General features: G+C 46.5%; 1 protein-coding gene across 7 annotated transcripts in view; it reads left to right on the top strand.

Annotated features, from left to right (window-relative positions):
- The first annotated feature begins 522 nt into the window (after positions 1 to 522).
- NPAS3 (neuronal PAS domain protein 3) overlaps positions 523 to 9,861 on the top strand; it is a 617,231-nt gene continuing 607,892 nt past the window's right edge. For 3 of the 7 annotated variants that reach the window (XM_065686336.1, XM_065686335.1, XM_065686334.1), the window contains exon 1: positions 523 to 768. In XM_065686336.1, coding sequence (XP_065542408.1) covers positions 611 to 768 — 158 coding nt within the window. In that variant the 5' untranslated portion in view covers positions 523 to 610. Of the gene's footprint in view, positions 769 to 3,480; positions 3,491 to 3,899; positions 4,606 to 9,861 lie in introns of those variants that run through there. The other 4 variants (XM_065686339.1, XM_065686338.1, XM_065686337.1 and 1 more) reach the window with 2 other exon arrangements.

The following is a 9,861-nucleotide window of genomic DNA, read 5'->3' as shown; positions in this document are numbered from 1 at the left end:
GATATTCCACCCCCTCTCCCCCCCCACCCCCCCCCCCCCCAGTTGGCGCTAGCCCAGACTGTGGTCAGCCGCCTTTATTATTACTTCATTGAGACAGAGAAATCCTCTAAGACTTGCATTTTGGGTGGAGGGTGGGGGGTGGAGGGACGAGAAGGAGGAGGGAAAAAGGCAACATTTGCTGCTCATCATTTTCACTGCACCGCTAAAGTAATTGCGCCCCCCTCTCTCCTCCCTGTCCCTCCTCAGCTTGGATTTTTCTCTTACATCTACAGCTCCAGTGGTATTAGACGTACCTTTTTTTTTTTTTTTGTAGCTGTGATATTCCTTCTCTCCCCCCTCTTCCCCCCCTCCTTCCCATCTTTACGCGTTGCATGTTTGCAATTCGGTAAAATTCCCCCCCCTTACCCCCAGCCCCCCCCCCCCCCCCCAACTCCTCTCGATCTCAGACCAGCAGCGCACATCAAAGCGCCCTTCCTCACTCTCTCTCAGTGGCCGCCACTCACTAATGGGATTGCAGCGTGCCTGGCTCCGCTGCTGCAGCCGCCGGAGGGAGAGCCGCTGCTGCTGCTGCACCGCTTCGCCGAGACTCGCAGGGTGCTGAGCCGCGGGGATGATCAGGATCTTCCCGGATTTCAGCGTGCAGGTGACGGCGGCGGCGGCCGGCGGGGCGGCCGGAGGGGTGCCGGCGGCGCCGGGCATGGGGCGAACTGGCGCCGCGGCCAACGGCAACCCGCAAAATGTCCAGGGCATCACCTCCTACCAACAACGGTGAGCACCGAGGGGGAGAGGGGTGTGCGGCTCTTCCTGAGGCTCCCTCACTCCTTTTTCTTTGTGCTTTTGTGCTTCTTTGTTTTCCTTTTCTTTATTTTTTTTTTTAAATCTCTTCTTGCTGTTTGTTGGGGGGAGCTTGGTTGGAGGGGAGGGGTTTTTTCCTCTTTTCTTTTTTCTTTGTTTTTAAATACAGCATCTTTTAAAATGCACTGAGAAGTAAACACAATCTGCTAGTTTTGTCTCGGATGAGCTGGGAAGAAACAATAGAAAAACAAAAATACCACCCCCCCAAAAAAAAAAAAAAAAAAAAAAAAAAAGAAAAAATAATAAAGAAAGAAAAATAAAAGTGAGACCCCGGCAGCTTAGCTTGGCTGCTGCAAAGTTTGGGATCCCGTCCGCTCATCCCTTCTAAAGAGGAATTTCTCAATGTCAATGCCTTGTGCAAATCCCAGTGTGTGGCAGCCAGGGGGATAATTGATCATGGTATGCTGATTGATAATTTGCTTTCAAGCAAGAAAGAGAACAATTTTCACTTGGGGTTGCACACTTGCAATTCCACATTGTAGTTTAACAGTATTATCGTGTCACCTGTTACTACAGGGAAATATAGCACAAACCCCTAAGTATACTCAGCACTGGGTTGTGGGGTTGGGTTTTCTTTTCCGTCTTAAATGCATTCTAATGCAAATGCAGGAAATTCACAGAGAGCGCCTTTAGGAAGCAAAGTGTAGAAAGTTGGCAGTAAGTCATAAGGAAGTTTAAAGACCTTCCCTATCCCCCTAACAATTCATCGATATGTGCTGATACTAACATGAAGCTTAATTAATTACCTGCCATTTCTTTGTGTTTCAAACCCAAAGTTTGAATCTGTTAGTTTCTTCTATCAATCACAAGCTTAGAACCGAAGCTGAAACCCCCAAAAATGTCTATGACAACAGACAGATGTAGGCTGAAATCCGAACAAAACATTCACATTTCTCTAAATGCAACAAAAAGGGCACTGTCCCAAGTATCTTTCTTTCCACTATTGCATTAAATACTGAGAAAAATGCGGTATGATCTCAAATATCCAAACTAAATACCTCTATGAACTTTTTTTTTTTTTTAAAAAAAAAAAAAAAAAAAGGAAGGAAGTTTCAGCGTTATATTTCAAACTTAATTGGTTTAGGAGCCAGGTTTAGATAGTCGCCCGTTGCCTGTTTTGTTGTTCAGCAACTTCGAGTTGCTTCTTATAGTGTTGGAAAACACATGATGTATTTTCCATTTGGTGCCCATGATAGAAAACGTTTGATGATAACTTTTGTAGGTTTCATAAAATTAAAATTGAAAAAATAAGAGGAAGCTGATACCCCTTAAATAATACCTGATGATGCCTAAGCACTTACGTAGCTGAGAAACATTTGAAACTAAGCATGAGTCTTGTTTTGCTCAAGGAAACACACCGATCTTTCATATATATATATAAAATTAAAAAAAAAAAAAGCTTGAATGTGAGAGCTATAAAGAATGGATTAAAGTTTATTTCTTTTCATGGTTTCTGTATGATTTTTTGTCACTTATAAGAGATTTAAATTACAATGGAAACTGACGGACACTTTAACGAGGAAGTACAGGCAGCAATCACAATAGTTTAGTCTGTGAAGTGGGGAAGTCAAGGGTCAGAAATGTCAGATTGGCTTTTAGACAAATGAAAGAGACCTCTGGAGACTCTCAGTTAAACAGAAATATATAGACAAGGCAGCACGCAATTTTTTAGTACTTCGTGTTTGATGGTTTGATTATGTCAGTCTGTAATCAGGACGAAGTTACAAAAGCAGTACTCCTCTGACAAACTACTAACACCTCTAATCCAAATAGTGAGTAGCAGATAGCCAAATGCTTTGCCTAATAGGAATCCCGACCAGCCTGTATGTCTCGCACAGTGACCTGACACCGGGAAACATTTTTGCACTTCTTCCAAATTTTGTCTGTATATTATCGACAAGACAGCGTGCTTTACATCGAACGGTTTTTCTTCGTGCTATCTGGAAATGCGTAAAACACAGCAGACCCCGACGCCTTCTTAAGCTATTGCCAAAGCCGAGGTGACACCTGTTAACTTCCCCCCGGTTTTTCCCCTTTTCCGGGGGGAGGAGGCAGGTTTGCCGGCAGGGAACGGCAGGTGGTACTTCTTAGACGCCTCCCCCCCATACAGCTCTTCACCTCCGCCTGCACCCGGCCGCCTCCCGCAGCCCCCAGTACCGCCGGCGCGGGGTCGAGCCGGCTGCGCAAGTGCGCAGCACGGGGTGGGCGGTGGCTCTGTCCCTCTCCCCCGGGGCTCCACGCAGAGTTACTCTGGCCCGGTTGCCTCCTGCGGGGAGAACCCCCCGGTGCGCGGACGACGCCCCGCAGCCAAACTTCCAGGTGCTTTGGTAACTTCTCCCCCGCCGGCTCTGTCCTGCGGCTCACACGAGCTCACCCCCCCGCACCCCTCCCCTCCTTTTGGAAATGTCGCGGAAACGTTTCTCGTGAATAAATCCCCCCGGCTTTCGGAGGTTGCGCTTTTCCGCGCGGGATTTTCCCTGGGAGCAGGATCAGGCCCAGGAGCTGTACCTCCAAGGCGGCAGCAGAGCAGCCCCAAAGTTACCTTGGGGATGGAAAGCTTTTCGCGAAGGAGTGATTTCTCCTTTAAAACCTCCAGCGCTCAGGTTTTCCCGGTGTCCTGGAAGGAACAATTAAGGTAGCAGTTTCTTTTCCCCGCGCCTTTATTTCATGAATAGTTTCATAATCTCCAGTAAACCAGCGTGAAGTGCTCCTCCCTTTCCCAACAAAGCGGGTCACCGCTCTCCGTTAACGTTTCCAGTATTACGCCTTTTATTCCGCCGGTGGCAGAGCGCACTCACTGACGGAGAGGGCCGGGGGGGTGCGTGGGATCCCCCGGCCCCCCGCCCCGGGAAGGCCCCGTGGGCCGAGAGGTTCTCACCTTCCCCAACCGGCGGCCCCCTTCCGGGCCCACAGGGGATACGCCGCCAGCGCCCGCAGAGTTGCGGAGGGAGCCCCTGGTCTCCGCCACCCCCAGCTCCGCTCCCAGCTGGAGCCCGGGCTCCCGAGGAGGAAAGTGTGCGAAACTGCAACTGAGTGGCGTTGTTGCGCCGGCAGCGGAGGCTGCGTCCCTTGCACGCAGAGCGGTGAGCGGAGCTGGGGAAGCAGCTGGAAAATGCCCAGCGGTACTTTCACTGCGGCCAGGCCCGGCGCTCCCTGACTCCCTCCCCTCCTCCCTTCCCCTCCCCGCCCCGCTGGCCCCACGGCCTGGCACCCCTCGGAGCCCGGCCCGCGGGCGCGGGGGATGAGAGCGTGTGAGTGTGCGGGAGAGCGTGTGCAGGCGTGAGTGTGTGCGCGTGTGTGTGTGCCTGTGTGCGGTGTCGCACCTGCCGGCGATGCCAGCGGCCGGGCTGCCCGCCGGGGCTGTGCCGCCGCTCGCTCTCCCCGCCGCCGCCGCCGGCCGCCGCCGCTGCTTGCGCTGGGCATGTCTCTGGGGCCGCCGGGGCCCCGGCTCCCTCCGCTCCTCGGCTTATGGACGGCGGCAGTAGCAGCGCTAGCAAGCGAGCGAGCGAGCAACCTGCACCAGGACTGCGCGGAGGAGTGGGAGCCCGCGATGCTTTGGCCTCAGTACTTTTCCTTAGCCTGTCTGGCTAAGCAGGGCCATTGCTGCCGCCGCTGCTGCTGCTAGACACACCACACACACCAACATCAGGAGGGGGAAAAGTAAGGGAGAGAGGAGAAAAAAAAAAAAAATCCCAGGAAGATGGCGCCCACCAAGCCAAGCTTTCAGCAGGATCCTTCCAGGCGAGAACGGTAACACTTTCTCTTTATTGAACCTGCAGCAGCAGCAGCAGCCGCAGCAGCGCCGGGCCGGGCCGCCGCCGCCGCCGGGGGCCGGGGCTGGCTGCCATGCCGGGGTGGGGGGACCTGCCGCCGGCACCCGCTGCTCGCACAGCCGGGCACCGGGAGTTCCTCCTAGTGCGTACCGCCAGCTGCACACACACACACACACACACAGACAGACAGGCAGACGCGCACAGACACACAGACACAAGGCGAGCCGCGCAGCAGCGGCCCCGCTCCGGCAGCCGCACCGCCGCGGCTTGCCGGAGCCGGTGCTTGGCGGGGCGCGTTGGCGAACGGGCGTGTGTATGTGTGTGTGTGCAGGGAGGCGGGAGCCCCCCCGGGCGGCCCCCTGTGCTCGGCGGCCCCGGGGGCGCTGGGGCGCCGCGCCAGGCCCGGCTTGCCGGGCGGCGGGGCCGGCCCCACCGGTACGGTTCAAGTGCGGCTAGGCCGGAGCGGAGGGGCCGCGCCGCCAGCTGCGCCCCCGGGGCTGCCCGGCCCGGCCCGACCCGGACCCCGCGCCCCGGCGCCGGGCCGTGGGTGGTGGCGCCCCCCGGGGCGGGCAGAACGAAGCCGGTGCGCGGGCGGGCGGGAGGCGGTGCGGCGGTGCAAGGGGCCCGGGCGAGAGGCGGGGGCCGGGAGGAGGGAGGGGGGTCGCGCTACCCCCCATTTGGTTCCCGGCCCGCCGGCTGCCCCATATACTTTTGTTGGGGGAGAGTGCTTGCTATTAATCTGCTCTGCTGGTGACACGAATGGCCCGTAGCGGATTTGTTCTAGTAAAGTGAATCTTTCTAGAAGTGACTGGTAGGAAACAAGAGTACAAGTTCGTGTGATGTTACTTTGTGATTCTCACAAAGTGCTCAAAGCTCCATTGCTACACTTGGAGGATACGTATGCCCAGGCGGAGAGCAGCTAAAGGGTTTGGAGTGGGCTTTTCCCCCCCCTCCTCCCTCCCACTTCAGCGTTACCCGTGAAGTAGGTAAGGGGTGAGGAAGGTTCCAGGTTAGTTGTAAAGATGGAAATTAACATTAAGACAGCTTTTACAAGTAGCTAGATCATGTGTTACTCAGTTTATATTTCACAGCACAAGTCTGAAAAATATTTAAACAAACAAAAAAAAAGTCTAGGGCATCAGGCTCATTTTAATCTTCATTTCAAACTTACAGGTTTTTAGTATGATCAGCATTTCTAGTACAACTTCCAAACCCAACGGATTTTATCTAGCTGTGCCATTTTTCCTACGGAAGCAGGCTGCCCGGTGTCAGAAAACCATACATTTCATATTTGCCACTGAAGTGTTAGTGCGGCTGTGTTAGATGCATTAGTATTAACTGTTGCACTATGACAAGGCTATATATTGATATGTAGCAGAATTTGGAGATGCACATAATGGGAAAACAGTGCGCCCTCAGAAGTCAATGACCTAACTTACAGATTTTCGTCTTCAACTATAAATATTTATTTTTTTAAAATCTCCATTTCAGTGGCTGCAGAGGCGTTTCTACTGTGTTAATAACACTTATAGCAGCAGGCTTCTCTCCTGCAGAGTTCTTTGTTGGAAAAACAATTTGTATCAATAAGTCCTGTCGTCCCCCCCAACACAATTCTGCTGTCTTCTTTCTGAGAATGGTACTATATTAGTGCTAAGTGTATTTGCCAGGATAGCTTCAGTAATCTCTCCAGCAGAAGCATATTTGTGTGCCATTTTGGGAATTTCTCTGAGATAGGAATCTTGAAGATAGAATTAATTTCTAGGGGAAACTTCATAGCCTGTGCATGAGTGCTTTCTTTATCACCTGTCTCCATTTGGCATTCGGAGAAGGTAAATCAAAGTGCGCGATTTGTTATTCTGCTCCACTTGAGAGCTGAACTAAATAACACTTGGTCTGAAATTCTGATTGAAGTTGTAGGAGGATATACTGTATTTAATTTAATGCCCTTTAATAGCATCTTCTTGTTCAGCTCTGATGCTGTCATTTTAAAGGTTGGATCAGAGTAGTTTTTCCCTGTAGGGTGTGGGAGGAGTAATCATTTCAGGGGAAAAAAGTAGTCTAAATTCCTAGAACACTAATAGCCACAAACTTGGCCTAGTGTCCAAGCAGTTGTTTTTTTGCCCTTAGGGCTCACTTTGTTATCACTCTTTACAACGCTCTGAATAGTTCAGGTATAAATATTACATGTAGAAGCTGATGACATTTTTTGTAGCAGAAATAACTGCAATCTGTTTGTTCCTTAAAAAAAAGAAAAAAACAAAGTTTTGGAGAAGATCGATCAGTGCTTCAATAAACAGGCACTCATGTACATCTTATTGAAAGTTATGTAGCGTGCTCCTGAAGTGTTGCATGTAACTGTTTACCTAAGCTGTCTGTACACATCCTTCCAGCTGTGTGCGCCAAGCTTTTGGAGCACAGGCGCAGTCCAGTTACCTAAGGGGTTTTGCAGGCTCTTCTTAGATGCTACTTGGTAAACTAGTTCACAGGATTAAGAGTCCTGGAAGTAAAGTTTGTGTACATTGTTTGTTTCATCTTCACTTACACAATATTTAAGTAGATGGTGTTACATTTTTTTCAGCAAAATGTGAGTGGTTACAAAACAACTGTAAAAAGCAGCAGTCTCTGATACACCCAAGTACTTGATTTGTTTTGAAACTTTTTTTTCACTTGTTTAGGTTTTCTAAAGAACATTTGAAAAGTTACACACATTTGCTTGATTTTCTTTTTAATTACGAGTCTTAGCAAATTTTCCGGTTACAGTAGCAGTTTAGGGTTTTTTTCAATTGTGTATACCCAAGAAAATGAAATGGACAGAAGTGTCACGCATGTGATGTGCCAGCATTGATTTGTATAGCATATAATAATATTGGAGTGCTATTGGTTTAAAGTGAAAGAGAAAAAAAACCTTTATTTTGGCATTTCTTTCTAGAGCATGAGCTTAAACATAGCAGTGATAAATGATGATATGCATTGTCTAACACTTGCTTTTATATAAATAGCTCCAGAAGATTGCTTAAATGATAATCGAAAATATGAAATAGGGTGGCCTTCATATCACAAGGCCAAGGGTCTACAAATGGAAAAACTGAAATAATGAAATATTTCCAAGGCAACAGACTGTCAACAAGAACAGTAATGCATGGGCATATCATAGAGCTACCAGAGAGGATATTAGATGTTATAGCTCTAGAGCCAGGAGTTATAATGACCTTTATTAAATAGAGCCCTCCCACATTACAACAATCTTTCTGATTTCTGATTTATGGATTAGCAGTCATACTACTCTTCATAATTTGAACCATTCTCCCACTATATTTGATTTGCTGCATTTTCCTCCACTGGAATCATACATTATTTAGAGCTTACACGAGAGTATTGATCAACAAAAGTTATATCACATATTTTCAGTAACTAATGGGATTCCAAATAACAAGGTTTTGTCTGCAGCAATGTTTCTACATTCTTCACAACACAACATTTTTTTTTCTTACAAGTTGCATCCAGTTAGCTTGTTTTCTACCAGTTTAACAGCATTAATATTCTAATGCTATGTTATAAGTAAGTTATAAGTAATTAGAGAGTTTTGCTACTAGATTAATACAGCATCCAGAACCATAGGTATCTTTAAGAGAATATCGGGATATATTGTCAACATCTGTCTCCCTTATTAGTGTCTCACTTGAATTTTGGAGTCTAATATACTGGCAGTTTCAAATCACATTTGTTTGAAACTTGGCACACAAGTTGCCAGCCCAGATGGGAATTTTACTGCAAGAGTGATGTAAAACAGTTGGTGCAAATTGACGTTCTAGGCATCAGTTTCATCAGCATCCTCCCTAAAGAGTACAATGTTTAAATAAATGTTTGTTTTTTTTTCCATAAAACAATCCTTATAACAATACCTTCTTTCTTGGAAAACTTAAGAGAAGTACTTTGAATAACTGATCCTGACCATGAAGAATAACTATTAACATTAGTTTTATTAACATTTTGGGATTGATTCTGCTCCCACTGAGGTCAGTAAGATGAAGCCGTTTTACAGACATGGTAGAATTTGATTTGATATCAATTAAGCAATTGTTTGGGTTTTTTTTAGAATTTAATAGTATGAGACCATTTCCTGAAATGTCATCTCATGTGAATAAACCTTACATTCAGCAGGTCCATCCAATACAATTTATATTATCGTCACTAGTAGCTTTTGGTGTAAAATGGTGTAAAAGCACCTCTTGTGGGATGAGATTTCAGCATTAGTCACATTGTTTCAAAATGAATGGAGCAAACTTGTTCTGCAGGATGTCAGATTGGAAATTTGTTTTTATATTCTACACAGAAAATATTTTTAAGGTACATGGCCAAGGCTTTGCATTTTCATCCCAGTGATTTGTTTCTTTGGTTGGTTTGTTTGCTTGCTTATGCTTAACTTTCTTTTTTTTATCTTTTATCTTTTCCTTTTTTTTTTTTCTTTTTTTTTGGAAGCTGCCAAAGATTTATGGCCATGAGAGGAAATGTTTTTAAAATTCATTTCATAATAATTGCATTTTTTTCAGAAGAGGCAATTTCTTTCTATGTAATATTTATAAGGCTACTGTATGTTATCTTTAACATACGAAGTCCCATTAGTGCGAATGAGGTGCGTGACTTTTTGTTTAATAGGACTTTGCATAATAAGGATAATTTGTAATAATATTGCATTTTGCTGCATAAGAAGATGTGCTATAGTAAGAATATAATGGTTGCTGCCATGTCTTGTATGACTAGAGCATTGTTCTGTGACTAGCTCGAGCAGTAGTTTCACTATACACAAAGTCCTAGTCAAATGAATAGGACCGTTGTGCCATTGATTTGAACAGGACTTTGAGTAGTAAAAATATTCGTTAATTTTGTATGCTGTAGTAGTATATTACATGGGACAGAGGAGGTATGGTAAGGGTAAGATAGTGTTTGTAACTTTCAGAATTGGACCCTGTCTTTGGGATAATGCTGAGTTCAACTTACATCTTAGTTTTTAAAGGGTTCTGAATGAAATTATGCATGTAATTAAAGTATACTACAGAGAATCTCAAGGAAGGATAAAAGTTTTTTTACCATATAATTCAATAGATACAAATTTGTTCTCAGTGAGATCACAATAACAAACTTTAACATACTTAGTGAAAGGACGAGTGAACTTTGCATCTGCGTGTTACTATAAAAAGCAAAAGTCTTGAGATTCTCGAGTGAAAATGGAGCG

Source organism: Lathamus discolor, chromosome 6, assembly GCF_037157495.1.
Source record: "Lathamus discolor isolate bLatDis1 chromosome 6, bLatDis1.hap1, whole genome shotgun sequence".
NCBI classification, from domain to species: domain Eukaryota; kingdom Metazoa; phylum Chordata; class Aves; order Psittaciformes; family Psittacidae; genus Lathamus; species Lathamus discolor.
The sequence above is the reverse complement of the archived record's forward strand: the minus strand, read 5'-3'. Positions and strand labels throughout refer to the sequence as shown.